Below are 15483 nucleotides of genomic sequence, written 5' to 3' on the forward strand. Positions count from 1 at the left end.
ACTGCAAGATTACTAGCTATTGCATTAGCTTTTTGAGCAAGCTGCAGCCTATTAAAAGTCACTTAACTGAGGCATTATCCTTACTTAGTGGACCAGGGACATGTAGTTACTTCTCTGGGAAGGTAAACGCTAAGTTAGTGTGCAGATTACAGTGAATAATCTTCACTGACTGGCTTTTAACTTGTTATAGGCCCATCATATGCTGCATAATACAATTTTATTGTCTTACTAATAGCCCGGGATAACTTTTAACACATGTTCACCGATGGCTTCTTGTTGCTTAAAGTTTTCTTGTCAGGCAAACCTAAATACTGAAGCCTTATTGTCCTGTGTGAACTGAAATAGACCAGTGTCTCCATGTATTTTTTATTATTTGGTCATTAACATCGCAGATGTATAAGTTAGGGAGGTGTGGTAGTTGATGTTGGAAGGACATGCAAAGTGGCCGGCGGTGTGGCAGTGGTGTTGGTGTGGGGGTCAGTAATTTTGGAGCATTGTTGATGATAAAAACAAGGTGTGACTGCTTTCAGGCATCTCTCTCTTATGTCCTCCTTCCTTCAAGTGAACCAGTGTCCCATGAAATTGGGCTCTAAATTACAAGACTAGTGTGCTCTGTGCAAGGGGTTTAAAAACGACTCGCTCTGCAGCTAAGGACATTGACTGGACCACAACAGTCAGCAAACAGGCGATCCGCAGGCCTGACTTTGGTTTGAGACTGGTGTAGTGTTGATAAAGGGAAACAATCTCTCTGTTTATCTCCTTGTGGAGGATGTGACGGTTATATCTGTTTCATCGCTGTCATCATTATCAGCGTCGGCCCATGACAGAGATGGTGACGATTTTGGAGTTCCAGTTATAAATCAGAGCTGTTTCCCTGTTTGTCTCCCCCCCCCTCTCTTCTACCTCCAGCGAGAGATTGTCTTTATTTGAATAATAAGGCTCTTATCTCAGTGAGTTGCTATTGTGCCGGCCACTGCATTTCCTCAGTATCACTCTGTCTTCTTCCCCTCTGTTTTGTCCTTAATCATACATGCCTACCAACCCACACACACACACCGCTCATTCACTTTTTATCTTCTGTCCTGGACCTCACCTCTCCTTGTCCCTCTTTCCCTCCACTGAAGGTAATATAGAGATACTGGATTCTTAAACATAAATCAGTCTGTTTTTTCCAGAAGTTTTTCCATCATATTGAGTTCACACTACAGATTTAATCAGCTGTCTCACTTGTAGAGGACTCTTCACTATAGTTCTAGCAAGCCATTTCTGAAATATTAAACTGCCCATCAGTTAAATCACAGCACAATTGAACTTGGTAAAAGACAAACTCAGGCATGTAAGCCTTAAAATGTTGAGCTTAAAATACAGATCTGAAAGCAGTCATGGGCGTCTTCATTCCTGAGAAAGTCAGTCAATGCTTTGACAGCTTTGAAAAGACTGTCGTGGATCATCAGTTACAGGATGTGCATGTACTGATTTGTCTCTGCCTCAACATCCCAGATGGAGATGTAACCTCCCCATATGTTTGAACCCGCCCAAATCATATGCTGAAAAATAACATACTGAAGTGGCCAGGCTTTTCTGATTGGTTGATCCTTTGGTTGGACTGGCAGTAGGTGGAAAAGGCCATTTGTCAGCAGTATCTGCCACTCAGGTCGAAGCCAACAAGATGTGAACAAAAATCTATTTCAGCATTAATGGAATAATACCACGGTTAATGTGCCACCTACTGGAGCAGAACACAAGGTCAACCCGAGGTCAGATCCATGGATGCTGGGTTGCAGATATCCCTTGATTCACAGTCATGGCCATGTCAGATTAAAAAAAATAACCCTGCCATGAACTCCTTGAGAAACATGTTCTAACCTCTTTTTTTGTTCATTAACCCCTAACTCTAACTTTAAGATGTTGGGATAGTGATGTGTATTTCCTCTCCTCCTAGGGTTACTTCTTGCTGTTTGAATCCATGTTGGACTCTGTCCTGTATGCCAGAGACCTCTACTTGGCTGACGGGGGCTCGGGTACGTCACATCTTCTGTTGCGTTAAGTCATCATTACAAGATCAAGACAGCAGAAAGGATGGTTACATCACAGCCAGTTGTTAGGCTAATGATAGGATTACATTGAGAAATGTTCTTCAGAGAAATGGGAGTGCATGCGAATGTGTTAATCACTCAAAACTGAGTGTGTGTGTGTGTGTGTGTGTGTGTGTGTGTGTGTGTGTGTGTGTGTGTGTGTGTGTGTGTGTGTGTGTAACTTTGTAATTCCTGTTTCAGACTGAGACCAAAGGGATGCAATTGAATTCACAGGCCAGTTTAATTTTACTGTGGACGTATCAGTGTCAGCCAGTTAATGGAAGTCATCAGTGGCTATTATATTAACAGGGATTGTTTGGATTGGTTTCCTTCTATTTTTTACTTATGTCAGATGGTACACATTGATGCAGAGTTTGGCCTCCAAACTTTCGATTTTTGCCTCAGTAGCAACTTGGTTAGGTGTTTTTAGGATATTTGGGTCAAAATGATTGGACCTTATAATGGAAACTACAGCCTGACACACATGGAAAGACCTCTCTCTCAGGTCACCCCGTCCCTGCCAAAGTCCCAATTTAATGACATGTGCCAAATGTGAGGGAGCTAAAGAACGGTTCCACCACAGTGCCTTTAGTGGCTCTTGGGGAAATGAGAGCGAGGTCTCACATGCACACACATGTACACACACAGAGGGACAGCCAAAATGCGTATAGAGACAGATCTGTTAGTGAGAGAAATCAGACAAGTGAACGTTTGAAGTACGTGAAGCAAAGCTTAAAGGTCAAGATAACGTATGGTTCATCATGAGCCTTATGGTCATAGCACAAGCTGCTCTCATTGCCTCTACTGAACCGTCGCTCCACCAGAACTGCAGAATGTCAAATGAAAACACTCAAAAACAAGAAAAACATCTGACAGCAACATGGACTTAAAGCAGTGGAGCATTTGAGTGTCTGTCTGTAATGTCATCAACAGGATATAAAATCCAAAGTTAACCTGAGGTACCCTCATTTAGATTACTTGCATGTAACAGCAGCGTGATTAAGTGACTTTTGTTTTCCCATAAATGCACTTCTCATAGTTCATTATCTTCTACACTTACCTACAGACAGCTCAATCAAGTTATTGCATGTTACTTTTGACAAAGTAATTCCAGCAGCATGTTCCTCCCTGCTCCCATTGTGGCTTCACTATTCCCAAAGGAGTTTTTAGGAGTTCATTGCTTAGATATAATAATAATGAATAATAAAACACGCTAGGAGGGACAAATGATGGTAATTATTTTTGTGTTATAAAAGTAATTCATGCTTTTTCATTTTTGGCTCTCTCAGATATGTTTGATTTGATAAACTACAGTCTGATCAGCCTGGACAAGATTGTGAGCTAATGACTTACTCGGCTTTCTGCCTTTATGAAGCCGGGTTAACAGTTCTTTCCCCGAAAACTGTAAATGAAGTCAGCAGAAGATTGCTAATAAATGGCTAATTTGGTATGCAGGGTGCCAGACACTAAAAAGAAGTTAGTTACCTGTGACAGTAATATGAGTGGAGGCTTCCCTCTGTGGTAAACATCCCCAAGGCAGTATTTGTGCAAATAAACACAGCAAATATTCTGTATAAGTACAGCTAGACAGCACCTTAAGTTGTTCAAATTTACCAGTGTTTGGCAATAGTAAAGTTGTTGTGTCAACTTAAATTGATCAACTACTGTTCTCGAGTTTGTTTTAAGATTTTCAGTGTGTGTGCACGTCTTAGCTGAGTTATTAGTCCAGCCCTGCAGCACTGCTGCTGTATGTGTGTTTAAGCTACATTAGAAGAGAGTTACAGCAGCTCTCTCATTCTCCCCACTACATTAACCTCCCCTTCATCCTTAAATGTGTCCCTGCTTGCCTGGCGCAGCACAGCGTCCAGGGAAAAGGGATCTGTTTTGTCCCATGCTCCCTCCCACACCGTCTTTCCCTCATTCACAGCCGACCAATGGGGGAGATGGTGAGAGAAGGAGAGAGAGGTGGGGGGGTAGGCATGGAGGGGGCATGAGAAATGGGCTGCGAGCAGTGAGTCGAGAAGGACGCAGATGTCAAAGCCATGAATCTGGGGACGCCCCCCCCGGCACGTTTCTTTCTCAGCTATTCCACAATACCCCCTCCTTTGCCCATTCATCTCTCAGTCTTCATTTCTTTTTCAGTCTTTCTCTCAGACCATCAGTCCAGATTCTGCCCAATCAGCACCTCTCCCCTCACCTGGCCCTAACTCGGTTCAGTAATCAGAGTAAAATGAAGTGACAAGTCCAATGTTTACGTGCCTATGTGTTGGTGAAAATGTGTGTGCACAGTCATTAGGTATAGTGACACTCACAGGGTCACAGGCAGGCTTCAGCTAATAATGAGAAGCCATGAGATACCCATCACTGAGCTGTCACTATCCATTCACGCATTTTATAGCCTGGTGGGTTGAAGGTCATGTGAGACTGAACACAAACACGTATGCCAGCAACAATGATTCAAATGTGATAATTTTAAATCTATAAATATCTTCTGTGCAAAAGTTTATGATATGCTTCACAGGAAAAACAAGGCCAGGTTTGTCACATTACACGTATATTACAATTAAACAATCCATTGCTTATAATATTTTATTCTTTACCCTTTATTACATAAAGTACTTGATAAATTGATTTTGTTTCATGTTGTTTTTATGTTAAAAAAATTCTCAAAATATTGTCCTTTTTCCATCATTTCCAAGTGCTGTTTCATTCTAGGGTTTTGCATATTGGGACATAATAACAAAAATATTGTCATTACAGGTTCTAAAATGAGATACATCCTGAGATGAACAGCAGCACAGGATATTGCGTGATTGTTGCGGTTACCCTGTTTCATCCAAGTTCAGCTGTCCGACAGATGGCTTCACATTTAATACTAGTACTGGTATACAGTGGAGTTCATGGTCTAGTCACTGATTGCGTAGTTCCTGTGGCTGCAAACAAGCCCAAATCATCACCCCTCCACCACCATGCATGTATGAGGTGTTTGTGTTGATATGCTGTGTTTGGTTTTCCCCAAATGTGGCGATGTGCATTTTGGCCAAACATCGTCACTTCGATCTCGTCTGTTCAAAGGACTTTGTTCTTGAAATCTTGTGGTTTGTTCAGATGCAAACCTAAGCTGTGCTACCATGTAGTTTTCAGAGAGAAGAGAAGTTTCTCTAAGAATTGCTCAGTTTGACCTTGGGGAGAATTTGGTGGGATGTCCACTCATGGCAAGAGAGGAACACATCTTGAATGTTTTTCAGTTGGGAATAATCTTTCTCACTATAAAACGATGGACTTGAAATTGTTTGTAAATGGCCTTATAGCCCCATTTGCTTCTCTAAGATCATTGCACTACATTTTTCCTCCTTGGCATTGTGTTGAATACTTCAGACGCACAAACCGAAAAACACCAAAAGTTTGCTTTCAAAGAGCTGCTCACACTTGCCTATGATCAGTTAATCAAGTGCATTTGATTAGCGGCACCTCTCCATGTAGAAATGATTCCTATATAGAAATTGTGAAATAAAGAATACGTGATGTAATTCATGTTTTGCAGTCCATCTGAAGTCGTATTTATCTGATTTTAAGACCTGTTAAGAACCAGATTATTTTTTATTATGTCGTGACATATAAAATCTTAGAACTCAAAGAGTTTGTTTTTCCTGTGATTGTTCATCATACAAATTTTTTTTAATCACTTTGTATTTGTTGCAGAGGAGAAATAAGTGACATGAAGATAATGTTAGTGTGACCTTTGTGTCCTTGGACGTGCATTTGTGTGTCTGTGCGTGTGTGTCCCCTTGGCAAAGTCTAGTGCTGGACACGCCTATTGTAGCAGGGATTACCTCAAAGGTGACTTTGAGTACTTTGGCAGGCATTAATATGTCTGTCTGTGGAACAGCTATCCTGTACCAAAAACTCTTTACGGGTATATAGTTGACATCAAAACAAACCCCAGATGTATGTCCATCATGGCTTGAGTCACAAGGTGGTCTCTAGTTAGGTACTAAACATTGTTTATTTTTTGGTTGTTTGTTATAGATGTCTTTAGCACAGGGGCTGATACTTGCATTACTAGTAGCAGGAGTAGTTTTATATCCTCATGAGTGTTTTAAACTCTAGTTTAGGCCCTAGGCCTCAGTGTTGACTAATGTTGCTTCACAGTAGGAACAGCAATGGCTTCAAGCAGCTCAGCTCTAACTTAATCACCAAGCATATTAGTCATCCAAAGAAATTTATTCAGATGTGAAAATACAATGACAAGACATTAACTCATGTTTAATGCTCATTTTGTGATGCAGATAGTTCATTTGATAGACAGTGTTATATAATTATAATACATCTTATAAGAGTTTTTTTCCTATGAGGCGGCAGGATATTGTAAAAAAATTTGGAAAATAATTTAAAAAATGTGCTTATTTTTTATCAGTAATTATTTTGTGTCAGTTAAAGTTTTGGGGTCACACCACAATCTTAAATTGCCTCAAAAGGCTACCATTTCATATGTTTCTGTAACAATCCTCAATCTGCTTTTCCACAAGTAATGAATCAGTCGTAGTCTGGGATCACACCAATTTTAGCTTTTTCTCCCTCATTCTTTATCACACAGCATAGTTATCAGTGTTGCTGCTGAATGAGAGAGAGAGAGAGAGAGAGAGAGAGCAGGCAAGTGCAGGCAGACTAACACTGTTATTGATGCTGTGGAACTTTCATTAGCACCTAAAGTAATGAAAGGGATAATGGACAGAAGGAAGTTGTTGGTTGGGTTTTTTTGTCTTTGTGTCTGCTTGAAGGGGAAAATGAGTTAACTATTTTTTCCCTCTTCTTTTGTAAAGTAATTTGTGCAGTAGAGAAACTTGACTCATTAAAACTTGGACTGTCAGGAGAGTGTCTCAAATCTCACAAGTTTAAGTCTTTTTGGATGCTCATGCTTCCTATGCAGTTTCTTTGTGGACAGCAGTAATATTTAGATGTTGGTGGACAGAAGTTATCCAGTGCACAATGCTAACTTCTTGACAAGATATTCCTTGTGGGAACTCTGTGCACAGAACTGTGAGTGCAGTTTGAGTGCTGATACTTAATGGAGATAAAGCATTAGTACTTGACTTCTTTTATGCTTTCAAACTGATAAAGGGGAGTGAATTTCTACTAGATTCTACATTTTTGTGGGAAACGTTTCTGAAGAGTGGAGGCTAGCCATGGTTTTGGAATTGGATGTGTGTCCACACCCTTTGTCTTGAGCCATTTAGTATTAAAGTAAAGTGTGAAGAATGAAAGTAGGACAAAGTGGTAATCAGGCCAATGTTTTGTGCACATGTGATGGATACAGTCATTAAAGGAGCTTCATGAAATTGATGCAAAACTCCACACCCCCAGGATCTTAAGGCGTTCTCTGATTAAATTTGTTGAATAGTTTGTGAGTTATTAAATTTGCTGACATTAAGGATGTCTCATCACTGAGAACAGACCTTTATGGGAGCAGATTTTTTCACTCTCTCCTTTAGTTGTGATTAATGATCTTTTGAGTGGAGTAAATAAAATCCCAGAATATTCTCTCATTGTTGTTTGGGCAGCCTTCCAAGTGTTCAGGATACAGATTCAGTGTCCTTCAAAACTGTGGACAGTGATACATATGTTTGATGCTGTTATTTTACTGGAGTGTGTTTTGTATTGTTTGGAAAATTAAAGCAACAGTTAAATTCAATTTAAATGCATTACCAACTGAGGAGGGGCATATCACTGTTTAAAATGCTTTTGGGGGATTTATCCTGTTTTTTTTTACCACATGGGGATCCAGTACGGACTCTTTATGCCGGCGAGGCGTGATTGCGAATGTCGCTCAGTTGCATCTGTCTCCCCTGCAGCTGCACCGCAGATCATGCCCCACCACAGACTCCTATGAGCAAGTGCTTAGGCGACAGTGGGAAGGAAAAAACTGCCCTTTAACAGAAAGAATTGTCCAGCAGAACCAGGCTCAGGGAGTGGAGCCCATCTGCTGGAACCAGTTGGGGGTGAGGGGAGGAAGACAGGGCAAAGACCAAAGACACGCTATGGAAGAGAGCCAGAGATTAATAATAACTAATAACTGAATACAGCGAGGTGTATAAACACATAGTGAGCGAAAAAGGTGACTGAAATAGACTGCAAACAGGGTGTAGCATCAGCAGACAGGGTGCCGCAGTCAACTTTAGTTGGAAGATGCTGACTTGTCTAAAAACACTTGTTAACTACCAGCCGAGCAGGAGTAAAACTTGGAAGTAGTGCAATTGAGACCAGAAATGGAGAACATCCGCCTTCAAAGTAAAAGTTGCATGTATTACTGTAGCCAACACCTTTTTAGAGTTTTTACTTTGAAGGTAGACGGTCTCCATTTCTGGTTGTTATCGTACTTTTCATACTTTCACTACTGGTGAAAGAGTAGTTTAGGAGTGCTTGCAGACAAGTCTTCATCTTCCACAAAAACTCTGAGCAAACCATAGCAATCTGCTTGCAAATAAAGTATTTGCAAGGAGGTTTTCAGTCCAGCACTGTGTTGCTCTTTGTGAATGCCATCATTCCAGCAACCACTCACGAACTGGTTGTGGGAATACTCAAAAAGATCTAAGTGGCAACCATGATAAGAATTTGGGGAATTTCCATTTGTTTGCTCTCTTATGCCAAATGTTATCAATTCCGCTGACTCCACCCACAACTATAAGTGCAAGTGGTCAATTCAGCTGCACCTCATAGGGTACACAGCACCATCCCTTACCAAAGTAAAGGAGATGAAGTTTTCCTAAGTGATGCACCACCCATCACAGGAAGATCCTCACACATTGATGTTGTGTTTTGTATTTTAAAGTATTACATCGTGGTATGTTGTACATTTTGAATGAACCTATAAAGAACTTGCACTATTACAATATTCATAGTTCAGTATTTATGAGATTGCTACTCAATAGCTACATTAAAAAACTAAAAGCGAGAAAGAATATTTTATTTAATCTCTATTTGACATAGTTGTCTCCTCATTTTTAGTGTTGCTCTATTGCGTGCCTTTATCATCATCCTTAAGCAATATTACATCAGTTAAAGGGACTGAAAGCTGAAATATAGGCAAGATTTAAAGTAAAGATTAACAGATCGATGAAAAAGCTCAAAGTGGGCAGGAAGAGAAAGTATGCATGTGCTGAAGGATGAGCAACTGTTGTCAATCTTTACAAGGTCAAGAAAGGATTTGAAGGAATATTCATGTTATGGAAAAGAGATATAACTTAAGTGTCTTTTGTTTTGTTTTTTGGCTATTTGACTTTAGCCCAAATTTGACAGTTTCTCTGCTGGATGTGAGTGTTGAGGCTTACTGATCAAACAGTGGTGATGCTGTTTTACTAATTTTGTTCATTTGTTTGTTTCGCTTCCTCACAGTGTACCCAGACCTTTGTAACATCAGCCTGGCAGCTGTGGGTGATGTACAGAAGCATCAAGACCGCATTGCATTCTGGGATGATGTATATGGCTTTAACATGACATGCATGAAGAAGGCTGTGGTGCCAGAGGCTGTGGTGGAAGTGTTGAAAGCAGACACACTCATCTCTGAACCTACAGTCATACAGGTAAACATTCAACCTTCTGTGTAGCTCCTTTGCAAATCCAGTGGCAAGGCTGATATTTAAAAGTAAAAGTAATGTCCTTTACCAAATAAAATGACAATACAACCTGAATGGTTGGCTTGTCTCTGTATTTATTTGGGGTTGTTTTTGGCTGGACACACAGTAGATAATTAAACGTGACTTGTCAACCAAAATAACTACTAGAAACTTTTTGTCTCTTTAAGTTAAACTCTATTTTTTCTCTTTATCTGACTTTGCACAGATATTTTTGATCAAGCTTACAACTTTGACTTTTTTTTATTGTTCTGCCTTATTTGTGTTGCAGTAATTAGAGATCAGATATTCAATTTTGTCTTCGTTTGATGACACGAACAAGTAAAAATGTTCTGCAGCAATACACCTGTACACACAAATGGGAGAAATAGAGTCTTCAGGGCTCAGGCAGTTAAAACATCTACAGAGAACGAGAGCTGCAGTTAGCCGTATAGAGAGATAGGGCCTTATAGTTTGTGTGTGTATGTGCATGTGTGTGTGTGGTGATGCTGTAGAGCTGGGTGATTGATCTGTCTAATCCTTGTTTAAGTTCTTCTTAAGGAAACTTCATTACTCTCAGCACACTGAGGACAGAGTAGTTTTAGCTGTGCTGGTGGGAGAGTGGTATACAGAGAATATGCAGATAAAGACACAAGGAGTCTCATATCTAAGAACACCTTTTGTGGATATATCTCAGAAGGATTGCTCTTTCCTCTTTTCTCTAATACCTTTTATATGTGGGATTTTTTTTTGCCAGTTGGCCTGTTTGCTAAGTACCGTGTCCTCCACCCATCTCAGAATGTGATGAATGAGGGTAGAACTTGATGTAATGGAATTTGAAACCTCTAATCGATAGTTTCTCCCCTCCAGTGACAAATAGACAGCCCCTCTGCCCAAATTACAAGGACTCTCATCTATTGCCTCCCTTTGATACGATCCAATAACATTCCATTAAAGCTGGCTGCTACTCCGGAAAATTGAGAGCCCTTTCATGGAATTATATATTCCAGCTAAGCAGATAAGTTTTTTTTACTCTCAGTGAGAAGAGATAGCAATGTTCAATCTGAGCAATGCTTAATTTGCTCCCTTTAAACCTGCCTTATGTTATGCAGTTGTTTCCAATCATAAATAGCTTAAGAAGTCATTTTGCTCCTTGGTACTCCAAATTGTTTCTTAAGAAAAGCACAATGTTTGCTACATACAATAGGGGAAATCATTATTCAATTCCCTGCTAAATTTGTAAGTTTGCTCATTTACAAAGAAATTAACAGTCTCTGTAATTTTTATGATAGTTTAATTTTAATAGAGAGAGAGAAAAAAATGCAAACAACAAAAACAAACAAACAAATCAAAAAACACATTACATAAAAGTTACTACCCAGCCAGAATTCTGGCTTCCACAGATTGGCTGTGTACCCAAAGGTTACAATCAATCACTTAACTACAGATACTACAGATCTCAACTCGTATGCTTAAAGCACTGTCCACAGTTTCTTCCATGCCAACATCTCCACCACCATTGCCAAGAACACAGAGCTGTCAAAGGGCCAGGGACAAGGTTGTAGAGCTACACTAGGCTGGAATGGGCTACAAGACTATCAGCAAGAAGCTTGATTAGACAAATATTGGTGCAGCCTTTTGGAAATAGAAGAAATATAAACAATTTCAGTCTCCCTGCTTCATGGCATGAGGATGATCATGAGAAAGGTGATGGATCAGCTCAGAACTACACGGGAGAAGTTTGTTAATGATCTGAAGGCAGTTGAGACCACAGGCACCAACTACACCATCAGAAACACACTACACTGTAATGGATTGTAATCTTGCAGCATCTGCAAGGTCCTCCTGCTCAAGAAGGCACATGTACAGGCCTGTCTCAAGTTTGTCAGTGAATATCTAGATGAGTCACAGAAGGCTTGTGAGACAGTGCTGTGATTAGAGGGAGAGAAATGTACGACCCAAAGAACACTATCCCCAAAGTCAAGCATGGAGGTGGAAACATTATGTCATGGGGCTGTTTTTCTGCTAAGGATACAGGATTACTTCACTGCCAATATATGGGACCATGTCTTGGAAGAGAACCTCCTTTCCACAGCCTAAACAGTGCTGATTGGTCTTCCTGTGTGATAATGACCCAAAACATACTGCCAAGGCAACAAAGAAGTTGTTAAAGAAGAAGCACATCCAGGCCATGGAGTGGCCTAGCCAGTCTCCAGACCTCAGTCCTGTAGAAAATCTGGACAAGGAACTGAAACTTCAAGTTGCCAAGTGGCAGCCAAGATATTCTGCCTCTCTCATTTCTTTTTGAGAGAGCAAACTTACAAATTCAGCAGAAGACCAAATAATTATTTTCCCCACTATAGCAGTACAACTTGTTGGGTCTGCGCTTCCACAGGCCCCGCTGGTTTAGAAACTTATTCCCTTTAACGAAGCAAGGAAGCAAGACGAACAGCTTTAACTGGTTTTTACTTGCTAGCAAGGGAGACTGGTTGGAACCAGGCTCTTGGAGCTAACCGCTCCTCACCTGTCTCCTAGCCAACTTCAAATAAACAGCCTTCCTTGCAGCCCTTTATTCTGAGAACACAAGCATTACTAAACAACAAAACAGAACCCTCACATAGGATGTCCCATAATAAAACACTATAGCTTCCCCCACCAACAGACTGGCTGGGGAGGTGGTCAGAAACAAAGGAATGTCTTTGATCCTACAGTTTGAACCAAGACTTACAAATTTAAGTACAATAATGGCAACATTTAACAATTTGACTCCAACACAACTGTATTCCTCCACTACCAGTAAGATTCTATCCAAAATCACTCTATATTTAAATCTATATTTTACTTTTTAGTCTGATCTAATTCTAGTATCTGAGTGATAAATGTAAAAACAATATCCTCTATGTTTGAGTCCTCGCAATCGCTAAAATGAACAAAGAGAAGTGTTCTTGGCATGTACTCAATTTTCTGCTTTTGGCTCTCAGCTTCCAGTTACTATTGAGAGCTGTAGTAAGTAAATTGTCACAGCCCTAATTAGTCACCATAACTGTTATAAAGTAACATGATTCATTTAACTGATCTGGGTGCTCAGTGGGAGAGTGTATCTAATTAGAGTTGCTATATAAATAATGTCGGATGATTGTCAGAATGCTGTAGAGGAAAGTCATTTTTCCCACCCTTGACAGGATAATAGACAGGTGCAGGATATGATTTAGGAATCATTTCCTCTTTTGTGACAATTGTAGGCGATAGTACCCTTTAAAGCGCCCTTTAACTGGGCTGCAGTCAGCTATTTGTCTCCAGTAGGGAGACATTTTTTGTTTTTTTCGGCCAGCTCGAGTTAGTCAAAATATAATTACTTTCCAACTTTTTTCTAAGCATATATTTGCATGAGATTCCTAACAGAAATGCAATTTATTTAAAAAATCACCATTTATAGTGAGTGAAATCATAGCTTTGTACCAAAAAAACACAGTGATGGCAGGAAAATATGCCAGTTTTCAATTTGCCAGGCAGTACCTGAACAAAGCACTGATGTTAACATGTTCGCATTGACTTCTAAAACACAACATAGATTAACAAAGGCATCCTGTACAGCACATTTAATTTTCTCAGTAAACAATTCTGTGTACAGGTATGTTATTTCCAACATGTCAGCATTGGTTCTCTCAGACATAGTGACAATAGAGAACTACTGGGGAGATTTTGTAAGATAGCCACACTATTATAAGAAACCTCTACTCGCCCAAACTTGGTGAAGAGCTTTGATTTGACCAACTCTGCTGTTATGAACAAACAAACTCTGTCACAGACTCTATGTAAAATTCAAAAGCAAAGTATACCAACAAGTTTTTTCTGTTATTCTTTGAATTACTTCACAGTTCACACTGTCATTATTATTATTAATCTTTTTTTAAATGCAGTTTTGCCTTTTCCCTACAGACAATTGACTGTAACAGAGTGTGTCTGTCTGAGCTGGAGTTTTCATCAGATTTCCACTTGAAGATAACAAACACCACAGACTGCACGGTAAGTCAGACATATACGTAAGTCAGATATATACGTACTGGCTTTTGTTCATTTGTAGTCTGTCCACATGCTACACAAAAAGCCCCTGAAACAACATTGTACATCCGCAACCATTTATCAGAAATACTGCGTGAAAGGAACAAGGTGGTACAAACAGAAGAGATATCTGTCAGCACGTGCTGATATATTATGTCTCTGTATTGTCTCTCAGTTGGATGTTGAATAGAGTTTCAGCTTGAATTGGAGACACCAGGCTAATGTGATTTTGTATTGCATGCCATACAACATAGTCAGTGTACATGGCCTGCTTTGCTTTCCATGTCATACATAATTAATTACTTCATCACCCACAAATACTTTGTGGGTTAAAAACATGTAAGCACATATTAAAAGAAAGGATTTCAAAGCTAATCCAGCCTTGTTAACTGGTAATATTCAAACCACATTCGTGCATGTCCTTCCAAAAGTTTGCTCAACCTGTTAATTTATTTATTTTTAGCACTCAAAGCACATGTGGAATGATGAGAACAACTGTAGTCCTGTGTGAGGCATTATCTGACTCCTAGTTGAACCTGTGAGTAGGTCAGCTTGACCAAAAACTTCAGTACAAAATTGAAGTGCATGGCACCAAAGCATGAAGAATGCTTTATGAGTCTATTTGGACTGGCTCTGGCAGCCACCATCAGCCCCTCCAGTCATGCCACCCAATTCCATGAACTTCCTACAGCATCACAGACACATTTCTCTCTGCAACACCAATAATAACCACCCAGCTAAAGAAGAGCCTCACTACTGTGGGCTCGGAGAGAAGTGATTTGTCCATAACAAGGCCTATTGTGTTGAAGCAGCTTTGTGCTATGCTGCAGTGTTACCGCACTGGTGTATGGGTTTAATGGATAATCAATAGGTGGTTATTATCTGGCTTGTGCTCCCTGGGTAAGGCTGGTGGATTTAATGGGATTTGTAAACATCCTTTCATTTTTCCTGTCTTCTCTGCTCTGTAATTGAAAACATCCCGTTTCTATTTCTGGATTGTAAGCCCAGTCATGTTAGAGGTAACAGATGATAGGATCATACATTACGGAAGTGGTTTTTCAGTTTATTGTTATTTTTTGGCAATACTTTGTCCTGCTTTCTTCCTGTTGTTTCACATGTCTTATTATTCTCAGTTGCTGTGATGTATGTAGGAGGACAGATACTGTATATGTGTGTATGTCTGATGTGTACAATTTATCGTTCAGTCATGCTTGTTTCATGTAGGGTTGTTTTGGTTTTTTTGCATTTATAATGCAAGTACTCTAAGTGTCACTCGTGTAAATTGTAAATACCTGCCTTGAGTATCCAGCCTGCTTGTCTCAGGATTTACAGACGGACTGTTGCCCTGTGGGAGTAGCATGTTGTTATCATAAAGACACTGACCTGTAGTCAGTATTGGCCACAGCTCCTCAGTAGTAGTTAAGATTGGGGTGTGTGAAGGGTAAACTGCTCCTGGACCAGTGCTCAGGGATTGGTGAGAGAGAGCTGCTTCTCCTGTCCTGTGATGGAGCGCCTGCTTTTGTTCTCCTGTCGACAGTCCATTCATCAGCTCAGCCTGCCTAACCTTGCATTAAATGAACAGCACAACCCCTGCGTCTGCGCCGCTCGCGCACAAGACAAATCCTTTCACTCTTGCTGTTTTTTCCCAGTCCCTTTTTCCTTTCCTCCCTCTTGAATTCCACACACTTTGCACCCTGTTTACATGCAAATGTTGAAATCTACCTGCTGCATACAAA

At 40.2% G+C, this 15483-nt stretch overlaps 1 protein-coding gene across 1 annotated transcript in view; it reads left to right on the top strand.

Moving 5' to 3' along the window:
* prmt3 (protein arginine methyltransferase 3) overlaps positions 1-15483 on the top strand; it is a 54873-nt gene that overhangs the window by 22918 nt on the left and 16472 nt on the right. The window contains exons 11-13 of the mRNA XM_040045526.1: positions 1943-2021; positions 9468-9655; positions 13625-13711. Coding sequence (XP_039901460.1) covers positions 1943-2021; positions 9468-9655; positions 13625-13711 — 354 coding nt within the window. The remainder of the gene's footprint in view (positions 1-1942; positions 2022-9467; positions 9656-13624; positions 13712-15483) is intronic.

The sequence above is a fragment of the Simochromis diagramma genome, unplaced genomic scaffold (genome assembly GCF_900408965.1).
Source record: "Simochromis diagramma unplaced genomic scaffold, fSimDia1.1 OVJJ01000079.1, whole genome shotgun sequence".
NCBI lineage: Eukaryota > Metazoa > Chordata > Actinopteri > Cichliformes > Cichlidae > Simochromis > Simochromis diagramma.